The sequence below is a fragment of the Hoplias malabaricus genome, chromosome 18 (assembly GCF_029633855.1).
Source record: "Hoplias malabaricus isolate fHopMal1 chromosome 18, fHopMal1.hap1, whole genome shotgun sequence".
NCBI classification, from domain to species: domain Eukaryota; kingdom Metazoa; phylum Chordata; class Actinopteri; order Characiformes; family Erythrinidae; genus Hoplias; species Hoplias malabaricus.
Window position 1 is genome coordinate 19,214,823 of NC_089817.1, and position 14,297 is coordinate 19,229,119.

At 40.5% G+C, this 14,297-nt stretch overlaps 1 protein-coding gene across 1 annotated transcript in view; it reads left to right on the forward strand.

The window, feature by feature from the left end:
* hhla2a.1 (HERV-H LTR-associating 2a, tandem duplicate 1) overlaps positions 1-3,145 on the forward strand; it is a 30,352-nt gene extending 27,207 nt beyond the window's left edge. The window contains exons 4-7 of the mRNA XM_066651680.1: positions 1,026-1,361; positions 1,476-1,568; positions 2,310-2,363; positions 2,446-3,145. Of these exons, the coding sequence (XP_066507777.1) occupies positions 1,026-1,361; positions 1,476-1,568; positions 2,310-2,363; positions 2,446-2,495 (533 nt within the window). The 3' untranslated portion in view covers positions 2,496-3,145. The remainder of the gene's footprint in view (positions 1-1,025; positions 1,362-1,475; positions 1,569-2,309; positions 2,364-2,445) is intronic.
* The last annotated feature ends 11,152 nt before the right edge of the window (positions 3,146-14,297 follow it).

Genomic DNA, 14,297 nt, shown 5'->3' on the forward strand with positions numbered 1-14,297 from the left:
ACATTAAAGTGCAGAGTTATTTCTGAGGTAGGTTCAGGAGTCTGATGGCTGTGGGGAAGAAAGAGTTCTTTAACCTAGTGGTCTTGCATTTGATACTACTGTACCTCTGGCCTGAGGGCAGAAGTGTGAACAGTCCATGCTGGGGGTGGATAGGGTCTTTATGGATGAAGGCAGCTCTCTTGCGGACTCTCTGGTGGTAGATGCTTTGCAGAAAGGGTAGTGGAGTCCTGGTGATCTTCTCAGTAGTCTTCACCACTTTCTGCAAGCGTTTTCGGTCCAGCACAGTTGTGCTGCCGTACCACACGGTGATACAGCTGGTCAGGAGGCTCTCGATGACACAGCTATAAAAATTTCTGAGGATTCTGGGTGACATCCCAGATTTTCTTAACCTCCTCAGGAAATACAACCGCTGCTGAGCCTTTTTGACCAGCTGCATGGTGTTCAACGTCCATGCAAAGTCCTCACTGATGTGGACGCCCAGGTATTTAAAGCTGCTCACCCTCTCTATGTGACTCTTCTTTGAAGAGTTTGGTGTGTTCTCCCCGTGTCCATGTGGGTTTCCTCTGAGTGCTCCAGTTTCCTCCCACAGTCCAAAAAAAAAAACACACTTGTAGGTAGATTGGCAACTCAAAAAACGTGTCCATAGGAGTGAATGTGTGTTGCCCTGTGAAGGACTGGTGCCCCCTCCAGGGTGTGTTCCAGCCTTGCAGCCAGTGTTTCCGTGTAGGTTCTGGACCCTCCACGACCCTGAACTGGATAAGTGGTTACAGACTATGAATGAACAAATGAGTAAACTATATAAGAATATGCATAATTTGCTCTTAAATGACACACATGAATAGAACCATGCAAAAAAAAAACATGTTTTGTAAAACATTTGATTACTGACACAAAATGTTGACTTAATTCAAAAACTTATTTTTAGTAGTGTGTACATGTATTCTCTGAAAATATACGAAGGAACAGGTAATGAAGGTAAAGGCAGACAATTTTTATGTTTGATTTTTTCTTTTGTTCACACACAGAAATGGTAGGAACAGAGGGACAAGACCTAGTCATTCCATGCATAGCTCCGAAGAATTTGAAAAACTTCAATCTCACTTGGACTTTCACAAAAACTAGCAAAAGCAAAGACATACTCACCTATTCCAGTCAAACGGATAAGGTCATAAACCACTGGGACGATCATGCAGACATGAAGCAGCACAAGGTTCGGTCAGGAGATGGATCCCTTTATATGGATGACACAGAGGGCTTGAAGCATTCTGGGGAATACACGTGTACTTTCTCAGGCCCCAAGTTTAAATATATTGTCCAAACGTCTGTCAGTTTTAGTGCTTCCAGATCAGCTGCACAGACAGGTAAGAATGATAGAATGAATGTAAAACATTTTAGTGGATCTTATTCTGTATTTTTTAAATTCCAGTCCTTATACATACATTTAAATATCCCATTTTGCTTATCTGTACCTATAGGGAGCAGCGAGTCTAAGCTATGGATCCTGGCAGTGGTGGTGGCTATCCTGGCTCTTCTTTGTGTTCTTTACTTCATGTACAGAAAATACAGAGGTAAATAACAGGTCTCTTTCTATCCATTTTTATTGCCACAAAATGTACCTACCCTGTCATTATTACCTAAATAAAATGCTGAAAATTACACTAGATGGTACATCCAGCACTTCAGATATAGGAGTTTTAACTGAAACATTGTCCCACTCTCCTCTCCTGAGGTTTACTCTAAATGTTGTAATATGAATTTGAATGCATTCACCCTCATAACCATAAACAAGGTCAGATATTTGCTGGATGATTAATTATGGATCACAAAACTCACTCAAACTCATCCAAAAATTTAGTGAGCTCTAATTCACAGAGAACAGAAAACATAGTTTAACTGCACTATTGTTTGGGGGCCCACTAGCCAATGTGTGGCATTGTGTAGGTAATAATATATGCAGCTGCTCCAGAGAATAGTATTTAATTTGAAACAATGTATACAGTTTAACATCTACACTGAGCATTAAAGTAAACAAACTGATCAATTATAAGTCATGGCTATAGTATAATATAGTGTCTCAACAATGGAAAGTTTAGTGGATAAGCAAAAAAATAAAATAAATAAATAAAGTAAGTAATTGTCATGCAACTTGAGGTATTTTTGAGCATTTCAAATGATTCCTTCATTGTGGCAGCTGGTGCTTTGAAATTTTATAACTGAGAGAGTGTTTCAAGAGCAATAAAATATTAACATAAACCTATAATGAGAAGGCTTCTGTGTGCAAATCTCAAGATCTGATATATTTCCTATAGGGAAAACTAAAAAAAATTCTGGCCAAGACACAGAGATGCAGGCTGTACACAAAGGTATTACAACAGAATTCTGAAACATTTTTACTTGTGAAATGTGTGAAATATTGTCCCTAACAAATGCTTATTTTTCTTACAGATAAAATGACAGATGAGTTACCAACAGAAGACAAACCACTGAACAAATAATTACGTTCATACATTCCATAGCTGAGACAACTCTTAGCTATGGAACAAAAGATGGTGGAATGGAACACAATAGAGCACACACATACATAGAAATAAAAGGACATATATTAGTAAACTAATACATATCCAGATTATGCCATAACATAGGTAAAGTGTAAAACTAAGGCATAAACTTGCAATGAAAATCTGAGCAGTAGTTCTTTTTACAAAATTCCTTTAATGCATTTAAATCATTGTATGTCTTTGAGAATAAGATAATATATTTTCCCAGCAAAGGGGCATTAAGTGATAAGTCATTTTCAAATAATGTTTAAGAAAGTGATTATTAGTAAATTTTACATTGTTTTCAATAAGCGCAAATAACAAGACACTGGATGGTGTCACTGGATGTTAAATTACATGAAGAATATTCGTATAAATGACTGATTGCTCTTTTAAGCAGTCTTAAACGTATGTGGTTTCTCACTCTGTCCAATTATGTACAAAAAGCTGGTAGTATTATGTCACAGTCATTAGTGTTTTGTCTAAAATGTTATTATTGACATTACCAATTAAAATAATTAGGGTAAAAATATACTGAACAAGACATTTAAATCTATTTTGTTTTTTGTTTCTGATGTTTTTACTTTTTGTCCAAAAGCACTTCATATACAAATGCAGGTCCAGAAACCTAATAAACAACTTGACTGGGAGACTTCCTGGAGTTTGCCTGAAAAGGCAAATCAAAGTTCAAAAGACTCTCATCTAGGCAATGTTGGACAGTGATGTTGTAACTGTAGGCTGCATACTTCAATAGTTAACACACAAATTAATTAAGTTTTCTCCAATTAATTTTTAAGTTAGATTAATAAAAGTTCTTTGAGTCAGATGAGCGTAATTATTTGATTGTTTTCAAATGAATTTTTGAATTAATGTAACTTAAATTTATAGCAAATCAAGTTGAAGTCTGCTACTATTTCAACTCAGTTATTTGTTTTACTCAAACTTAGAATACTGCTACTTACATACCTGGAGGTATGGTTTCAGGAAAAGTAGCTTTCCTTTTATTTTGGTAAATCTAATTAAACAAAATTGCAATTAATTATAATTTTGTTGAATAAAAAAAAACACTTAAATCTGATGCTTATTTTAAACTTCATTTTAAAAACATAAACGCTTTAAATGAAAATGCATAAATTATAAGAAAAAAAATCTATTTTGTTTAACAAGTTGTTAAATTCGCAGCAGGTAGTGTCGCAGTCACACAGCTCCAGGGGCCTGGAGGTTGTGGGTTCGATTCCCGCTCCGGGTGACTGTCTGTGAGGAGTTGGTGTGTTCTCCCCGTGTCCGCGTGGGTTTCCTCCGGGTGCTCCGGTTTCCTCCCACAGTCCAAAAACACACGTTGCAGGTGGATTGGCGACTCGAAAGTGTCCGTAGGTGTGAGTGTGTGAGTGAATGTGTGTGTGTCTGTGTTGCCCTGTGAAGGACTGGCGTCCCCTCCAGGGTGTATTCCCGCCTTGCGCCCGATGATTCCAGGTAGGCTCTGGACCCCCCGCGACCCTAAATTGGATAAGCAGTTACAGATAATGGATGGATGGATGGAAGTTGTTAAATTCTAAGATACAGCATATCATAAAACAGTTACCCTGTTTCCTGACAGACAGTGCTTTCAGTTCATGGTAATACAAAGTTATTACAACTGAAGCAGTAGGTGGCTTCATATTTTGTATCCAACAATTTTGGAATGCAGATTTAATCAATCACACAGAATTATTCAGCAGCTATTTTCAATTACTTTTCCAAATTATTTTGTAACCAAAACTTCTCTGGCTCTGAGCTTCTTCAACACACACACACACACACACACACACTTGCATTCACGAAACTGGTGTTGGTAAACGTGCATTTAAAGCAAAAGCTAGCTTTGAATCTTTTTCTTTTTACACATATCTTCAGCAGGTATTCAGGTTTGTATGCTGTTCAGAAGGAGTAGGCTTTGGTGGGGATGCTCAATCAACAGTGTTGCTGTTCTTGAACCTACATTACTTTCTGTAGTGCTTCTGGTCATCAGAGCCAAAAAAGGAAAAGGCAGATTGTTTCAGTGTCAAAATATAAGATATATCTATGTTTGTGCTGAATACAAAATATCATACTAGCTTAGGGCTTAGGAATAGTATACATGCAGTCATAAGGTGGGATTATAGTTGGTTATATTTTTTTCTTGATTTTCAGTAGTTGTGCTTAGATATGAAACTGCACCAAAATGGAGTATGCTTCATAAACCACACTTCCATTACATGTCACTAAGCCATTTGTTTTGGCCCAAACCAGCAATACACCATAGTGTTAAAGCAAGCATTGTAGTCTGCCATACAAACTTTGGACTTTGGGGGACATCCTGTGCTGCTCAAGCTATATGATTGTCTGGATAACTTCAAATGTGAAATAAAGGATTTTGGATACACTTGGTTAAGTACACATGTGAAACCTAGAAGCAGGGCACAAGCTAATGTGACTGAGATCAGTCCATGCAAAACCTCAGTGACAATACCAGTGTCTTCATGAGGCTCCTGCAATCCTTCCCCCTCCAGCCGAACGAGAAAGACTGCAATGGTGAGCTGCTCCAGGTCTTTCTGATCATAAACTGTTCCAGAGTCCTAAAAAGAAACATGACAAACAAAACATCACTGGCGTTAATTTGTGCTGATAAATCAATAGAAAACATGAGAAGCGGGTGCTGTAGTTCATCATAGCTGTGCTGTTATTTAAATATAACACAGTGGTAACATTCTCTATCTATCTAAACTAAACTAACCAAAAATCAGACAAAAGACAGGCAAATAACCTAACTCCCTAACAAAAATAAATAAATAAATATATGAACATATACATAAAGAATGAATAAATCTACACTTAAAGTAGGACACTATTGGTAAGAGATAAATTCACAGTACACAACCGAGAGAAGGGAAACGGAACATACAAAAGGAGCACATGGACAGAACACACTCGCCTAATTAAGCAATAATGCTCATAAACATGAACTAGCGGCGTTTCCTTAGCATCCAGATACTAATATGAATGAATAACATTTGACTCATGTTTCATCAATGACGCACATCGTCTAGTTTGAATAACACAAAGCAGACTGAGAAGGAACTATGGTGGCTGCACTTAACAACTGCTCCCCTAGTAGACGATGCTGGAAACTAACGTGAGTCATGTGACAGAGCTTCAACCAATGAGAAATAACTATGGCTAAATGCACATTTATAAAGAAAACTAAATATTAACATACACATTTAAGTTGTTATGTACTGAACAACTATAAGTCTGTTATACACACTGGGCCTTTTGAACAGCTGCCCCAAAATGTATGTAATACATTTGCTCACAACAAAAGGCACTAGGGTTGTGTACTAGCTGCTGGCACAGAACTGTCTTCATCAGCTTCAGAAGAAAGGGCCGGTAGGTCAATCAATCTTGTAACAGGCCGAGTGTATGTTTTGCCCTTCACCTCCACATCAGCTGTCCTAATGTGACCATCAGGGCTAGGGTGAACCTTGACAATTCGCCCGATTGGCCAGAGGGCTCTTGGCAGCTGTGGGTCTAACATCATAACTACTGAACCTTCAATGAGGTCAGCTGTTCTGGAATGCCACTTCTGGCGTGATTGCAGACTGGGTAAGTATAGACGAATAAAACAAGTCCAAAAGTGGTCAGCCAGTATTTGTGAGTGTCTCCACCGACGATGACTCAGAAGCTCATCCTTTGGATAGACTATCTGTGGAAGAGATCCGTCTGGCCGCCCCATCAAAAGGATGTTTGGAGTCACAGGATCTGGGTCACTAATATCTGATGAGACATAACCCAGGGGTTTTGAATTGAGGATTCCTTCCACCTCAAGAAACACAGTGCGAAGGACTTCTTCATTGACAGGTTGCGCACCTGGGTTGAAGGGAAATGGATCTTCTGCTTGGCCAATTGATGTTGTAGTTCTGGGGACAGTACATTAAATGCTTCCATCAACTCTCTTTCGCCGCCTCGGAAATTGGTTCCTTGGTCGGAGAACAGCTCCGTTGGAGTTCCCCTACGTGCGATGAATCTCCGTAGAGCCATCAAGAATGAGTCAGTATCAACTGAGGTAAGGATATCCAAATGTACCGCTCGGGTTGTGAGACACTTAAATATTATCCCCCACCTCTTTTCAATACGGCGTCCCATTTTGATCTCAAAAGGCCCGAAACAGTCCATTCCCGTAGAATAAAAAACAGGTTTGAACAATCTAAGCCGGGCAGTGGGTAAGTCTGCCATCTTAGGTATTGTAGTGTATGTTGTATATACACCGTGATATATATATAAATATAAATATTATATATATTTATATATTGTGTTTGTAGCGTTGACCTTATTCAAACTCTTATGATTTCTGATATTTGACTAGTGATAATAATTAAAATTTTATAATTGGCTTAAGTAATTAAAACGTTACTAATTAGTTTGAGAATGAATAATGGCCTAGCTATGTGAGTTCTTCAGGATCTTCAGACTTTTAATGAACAGACTCCACACACTGTGATTTCAAATAATGGAAATATTTATTAACAAAAAGAATATTTACTTAACATAGCATAATCTCAAAATTTCACGTCATCAACGCAGGTGAAGCCGATTCGAATTTAAAGATAAGCTTTGTGACTAATGTGTTGCTAACTGAGGTTTTACTTAATGTATAAATTTATCAAGGGACTTAATTAGGCACCAGCTTCTGGAGAGTGAATGAATTTTGGCTTGCTTACTCTTTTTGCCGTTTTCACCGAGCCGTCGAGTCCCGCTGTTTTAACCTCCATGCTCTAGGGGTTGCTTCTTGTCCTCCCCGCGTCGTTGAAGTTAGGCTCGTTGGGAAGGGGATTCCTTCCAGGTTGAGTCAAACACTCTCGGCCTTAGACTGTGCCCTCAGAAGTCGGTTTATAACGCTAATATATCTGCTATCAACTAATCTAAAGGGGTGATATCTTATTCTGGCCACGAATAAGTTTCACCTGCTTTGATCACTCGTGAGATTAAACTTAGGTTGGGCGATAAAACATAAACACAATAAAAAGAACAAAGGATTATTCAGAATTATTCGACGTGACTGGTAAAATTTCTTTCACATTCTAGCTAGCGCAAGACGTCTCCTGGGGAGCTGAGTGAGGTCCTTTAAAGTCTTTGTTCGTCGGCGTAAAGAAGAGAAAAATGTCTCGCTTGGAGAGGTTGAAAATTAGAGAGAGAGCGTAAGAGGAAGCGCGTGAAGCAGAGAAGAGAAACAGAGAGAGTGCAAGACGGAAGTCGAGAAGGTATCAGAGAGTGATTCAAAAAAGAAGAGAGAGCGAGAATGAGTCGGCACTCTCTTTTCAAAGGTAGCGCGGTCATGCCCTAATGGGAGGTGTCCTTCCTTTGATTGGATCACTTTGGAAGTGCCAGCGAAGCCCCAAGGTTGACTCTGGGTCTGAGTCGGTTTTATCCTGAGCAAGCCAGTGTTCTGCATTGCTTGATCTTAAATCCTCAGGCAAATGAGAGATGACATTTGGCTCATTGCTAGCCCACTGACGCAATTCAAATCCAGCTGATGACAGGAGTGATCTTAATTTATCCACCAAATGTTTTGCCTCTGCGATAGTGGGTAGGCTTTGCAAACAATTGTCCACATAAAAACATCGCTCCACTGAAAATCTCACCTCCTCATCCGGTGAGCTGTTTTCGATGACATGACGTTGCAAAGCAAAAGTAGCACAGCATGGGCTACAACTTGTGCCAAAGGGAAGTACACACCACTCATAGACTGTTACAGGCTCACTTTGACACAAGTCACGCCATACAAAGCGTAACAAAGAACGGTCTTCAGGTAAGAGACGGACCTGGTGGAACATGCCTTTAATGTCACCTGAAATAGCCACAGCATGTTCCCGGAACCGTAAGAGGACACCTATCAGTGATGGTCCCAATGTCGGTCCAGGTAGGAGGTATTCATTCAGGTTCTGTCCTCTATACTGGTAAGAACAATTGAAGACCAGACGATTCTTTCCATTGTGGCTCACCATATGATGGGGAACATACCATGCCTCCGCCTCCCTTTCCAGCGCCTGGGAATTCAGCTTGATTACTGACCCCGCCTGAACCAGCTTATCCATCTCAACTTTATAGGCTTTAGCCTGTTCTGGATTCCGAGAGAGCCTCCGCTCCACACCTCTCAAGCTTGGCATTACTGCTTCCTTTGAGGCTTGGAGATACTCTTTTTATACTCTTTTTAACGGTGGCATACTCTTTTTAACGGAGCAGTGGAGTGGCATAGCGGAGTATACCGTTCACTTCCACACGAGTGGTCTTTGCCTCAAGCAGAGCAATTGCATCACAATCCTGTCTTGAGCGAGTCACAACTTTCTCACTTCGATGTGGGACAGTATCTACTTGCCACAACCGTTCAACATGTTTCATCAGCACTGCTGTGGGCATGCGGCTTGCTGGATCGCTCTTGCTGGGCCCTGCAGTGTCCAGCCCAGCCTAGTACGAATTGCAGCAGGGCCCCCAGGTGGGCCCAATCTGACTGGCTCAGTTGGGGTAATGAGATGCGGATGGTCGCTGCCTATCAGTAGTAAAGGTCGGATTCGCTTGAAAGAAGGTATGGGTAAATCAACTAGGTGTTTATATCTCCTTTTAAGGAGCTTGGTGGGGTAAGTGTGATCGGCCAAATCGATTCGTGTGGCAGTGAAGGCTCCAGAGATCTGGTATTTATTCTTTGGTCGGGCAGGGGATGAGACCGAGAAAGAGACCAAAGCACCATGGAGGGTCTGTACATCCTGTCTAATGGTACGTAAGGGTAAGTGCTCTGGAGTGCCTCGTAGTCCCAAACTCTGGGCTGCAGAGGGTAATAACATCGATCTCTCTTACCCATCATCCAATACTGCGAAGGTATCAATAGTCTTATCACCATGATGAATAAGAACACGCAATACTTTCAATAAGACCCTGTGACCTTCAGTTGGACGATCCAAATAGAGCACATCCGTTGTTGGTCTCTCACCTTTCTCTGTTGCTGTAGTCATCACTAACCCCCGTGACAGCTTTTCATTGACCTCATGCAAAATCTGCAAATGTCTCCTCTGGCAAATGTTACAAGGTTTCTTTAGATTACATTGTGCAGCCTGATGTGATCGTACACATCGCCAGCATCATTTGTTTACCTTTATCCAGTCGGCTATTTGGTCTGAGGAGAGCTGGGAAATGGCGGTACACTTACTGAGGTAGTGATCTGAATTATCACAAAATGGACAGTATGGTTTTCCCTTGCTCTTTACTGTAGTGGCATTAAGTAACCCTTTTTTACTTATCTCATCTTTGGATCCATGCAGAACCGTGACAGACCGTTTCCCTTGACAGCTACTGAAACTGGCCCCCATGCTCTCTCTTGCTGCTTTAGCAGGCAGTGTAGCATCAAAGTCTTGACACCAGGCTTCATACTTAAGCCAGTCTGCAAGATCAACCAGAGTGTAGCTGGTGCCAGAACGGTGATACATGCAGCGACGAAAATCTGCTCTCTGCTCTGGAGGTAACTTACTGAGAAGACGTGCAACGTGTGAACCACACTGCAGCTCCACTTCCCCCTCAGAGCCAAGGGTGTGGAGCATGCCCACAAGGGACTGGATTTGAAGGGCAAACCTTTCGAAAGCAGCAATATCTCCACGTCTTATATCAGGAGAGTCCATCACCATAGCAATCCGCTTCAACGCTAACTGGTGTGGCTGACCAAACTTGTCATTCAATGCAGCCAGGGTGTCTGTATAAGGTGTCAGGGAATGCAGATAGGCATCTGCGACAAGTCTCGCTTCGTCTAACTTTAGATGGTCCACCAAGACAGAGTCTGTGGAGTCTGTCCAAAGCACTATCTCATCTAACTTCAGAGTGAGCTCCGCCCGTACCAATCGAGAGAGTTGAGCTCCAATGAGTGCAGCACAGAGCTCTAGCCCGGGCATGGATAGGAGGTGCTTGGGAGCAACCCTAGAATGAGCCATCACGAATGACAGGTGAGCTCTGCCTTGATGATCTACTGTTCACAAGTAAGCGACTGAGCCATAGGCTTGCTCAGATGCATCACAGAACACATGCATCTCTCGATAGACATCAATCGGTTCAACGTCATGGGGTACATATGGCCTGGGAAGTACAATTTGCGGTAGGAATTGGAGCTCGGCCTCCCAATCCTTCCACCTCTGTAAGAGGTCTGGAGGTAGAAGGGAATCGTCCCAGCCTCTGTTTTTATCCCACAGACATCTTACCAGTATCTTAGCTCTAGTGGTGTAGGGAAGAATAAACCCCAAAGGATCATATTGGCTTGCTAAGACCCTGTATATGTTCCGCATTGTGGGGACCCCATAATCAACTGGACGAAATTTGTAACTCAGTGTGTCACTTTGGAAGTGCCAGCGAAGCCCCAAGGTTGACTCTGGGTCTGAGTCGGTTTTATCCTGAGCAAGCCAGTGTTCTGCATTGCTTGATCTTAAATCCTCAGGCAAATGAGAGATGACATTTGGCTCATTGCTAGCCCACTGACGCAATTCAAATCCAGCTGATGACAGGAGTGATCTTAATTTATCCACCAAATGTTTTGCCTCTGCGATAGTGGGTAGGCTTTGCAAACAATCTTAAACTCAGGGTTCAGTACAGCAACATCAGAGCATTAATCATTATAAATAGTACTGAGACATCACCTAGCGGTCGGTTCCTGTAACTAACCCAATGATATTCAGAGAAGACGATGGTAGCATTCCTACGGTTTCTCCACCCACCAATTCAATGTCCATAACATAAATTAAGAATATTACATATAAATAAATGTACCCCAAAGAAATAGGCACTTACTCCCCCGCACAGACCAAGACACTATCTATACCATATACACACAGTATATCAAACCTGAGGCAAAACACACACAACTCAGGTTACAATACTATAATACACACACACACAACTAACAAAACTCTTTAGCCCCAAACAAAGTTTCTCTCTTTCATCCTCTCTATGCTCTGCTCTCTTCTCTCTGGAATTTTGCCACCTCATTTTTTTTAATGTAACTTCCTGGATGGGCAGCCTTCAGATTCAGGAACAGCACCATCTAGGGATATGGAGGTATAGAAAGACAAGCACAAGAAACACACAGACAACACTGGCACTTGAGAGCTACCAGTCAGTTCAGATCTATCAGATCCATCACATTCATCCATCCATCCATTATCCACCGCTTATCCGGGTCCGGGTCGTGGGGGAAGCAGTCTGAGCAAAGAAATAGAAAGATCCATCACATTTGTATTGAATATTCAGGAGTACTCTGAAGGCTTTCATTACCTGGATCAGGTGTGTTAGATTAGTGTTGGAGCTAAACTCTGCAGGGTGGTATATCTCCAGGGCCAGGATTGCCTACCCCCAGTACTAAACAATCTCTCCTGTTGTGGTTGTGTGGATGTTTTCAGAAATCTCATTGCTACTGTTCTATTTTGACTCAATAATTTACCCAAGCAGCAATATGTTTACTTGAGTTTTGATTCAGTAAACATCATCCATTTCTGGCTGTAATGAGAAACTTTATGGAGCACTTATGTGTTTCATGGATTCCAATTCCAAATATACCTTTTATATAATTTGGAAAATTTCCAATCGTTTATATATGAACAATCATTACTCCAGTAGAATAGCACACAGCATTGGCAAGTAAGAATATACCCACACACACTTGTCCCTTGTGTAATTGCTTCTCTTTATGGTGTCTGTTATATGGCCTGCTCACCTAATGTCCACTCTTGCTTGACCAGGTTAACGTTTTACAGACTTAATTGATGTGTCCACAAGAATATCTCTCTCTCTCTCTCTCTCTCTCTCTCTCTCTCTCTCTCTCTCTCACACACACACACACACACACACACACACACACACACAAACACACTGCTTTTCTCACTAACATATAGAGTGTTAGAAGCAGCAGGGGAGAGAGAAAGGGAGGCACAGAGAAATGTAATAATAGCCAGTGATAGAAGAGAGAACAGAAATGCAGTTAGATACCAATCATAACAGAAAGAACTAAAGAAAAATAGAGTGACAGTGTAAGAGAGATAGAAGATAAATGTCTTTATAACCATTTCACTTCCATAATGTTCAACAAGACACCTGCTTTTCTGCTTATTGTTCTGAGGACCTGCTTATGTATAGCACATCCATCAAAAGGTAGGCTATTTTATTCTATTTTTATTCATTATATTAGAATGAAAAATAACATGCACACAAAACAACTCAAAGTTCTGTGCCTGTACACCTAATTAACACAGTAATGAAACTGCATAAAAGCTCTTTTACAGCCTAAACATTCACCAAAAAGGCCTATATGGACATTGTCATATCTAGTAAACAATAGTAAACTTCTACTTTATATATTTTTTCCAAAGCCAGACATTTTAGTGATTTTTTATTCATGGCTCAGTGAAGCAGGTGTTGTAGGAAACTCCATTAGTCTCAGATTAATGCCCTGAGTGTGAGGACACAATCACACTCAGTTACTCATTTATCCTTGTCCCCTCCAGAAGGAAACTGTATAGGACGTTAGACCTGGGCAGTTAAGGCCTGCTTTTAACATACTTCACTTTACATACCTCCAAAAATATTAAATATTATTTATGAAAGTGATCATGTAAAGTGAAGCTCATTCGGTATAAACAATCTAATTGCTCAAAATGAACTTGTGCACCAAATATACGGTCTTCCACACAGAGGTGACCATGTTTATTATATATTTAGTGCATACAGTTTATTATAGCTGTTTCATAATGTGCTGAAAATTCGAGTTAAAGCCCATTTCTGGAGCCTCTGATTGTATATGTTTAACCAGACTGCACAATATTTGTTTCTGAAATTTTTTATGTTGTAATCTCTGAATAATAATGGGTAAGAGATAGGACTAAACAGTCCCTATTTGCTAAACATTTCAGCCTTAAAGTGAATGTATCCAGATGTGGGGAGCTAAAGTTGGTTTGTTTATATTCAGAAGCTTCAGAGAAAAATGACTTGTTTGTATGTGTCTGAAGTGTAACTTGTCTGTAAGTGTTTATTCACTCTTTGAATTACCACAGAAACTTGTTTGTAACATGAGTTTTTTTTTAGTTTCCTAGACTTTTGGCCCGTTTGCTTTCATGCAGTGGGCAGTCTTTCAAATTTACAGTGGGTTCTGTTGTGTATTTCTTCTGGGGTGTTGTCGTGTGGATGATGATGAATGTAGAGGATTCTCCACAGACATATTTTAAAGTTGTAAATACAGTTTTATTACAAAAGAAAATGTCTTTGGGTTTTTTATGGATCCCATGAGAGAGAGTGCCAATCGTATAATTTCTCTCTCCAGTCCAAAACTGCTCACTTATATATGTTGGTTTCTAGCTATATAAGGTAATGGCTCTTATTTACATTATCTCCTGCTTTGAAATTGGACTGAGAAAGAGAAGGCTTCCTCTCCTCTCAAGAAACTTAACCTAAACATTTCATGCTCATGGACACAGACAAAAACCATATGGACAGATATTCTGAATTCAGACATTCACAGACCTATACATATATGGACAATAAAGCATACTTCAGTTCCTATCTAAATAATTTAAAACAGCAAAAAAAATAAGCCAGTATTACCCACCTAAGGAGCAGGAATAAAGCAATGTCCTCATCACATTTGATGATTTTTGACATTTGGAGTCCTCACTGACTTTTTTTCTGACATGAGCAGAAAGAGAGGAAGCCTGAGGCTTTGTAAAT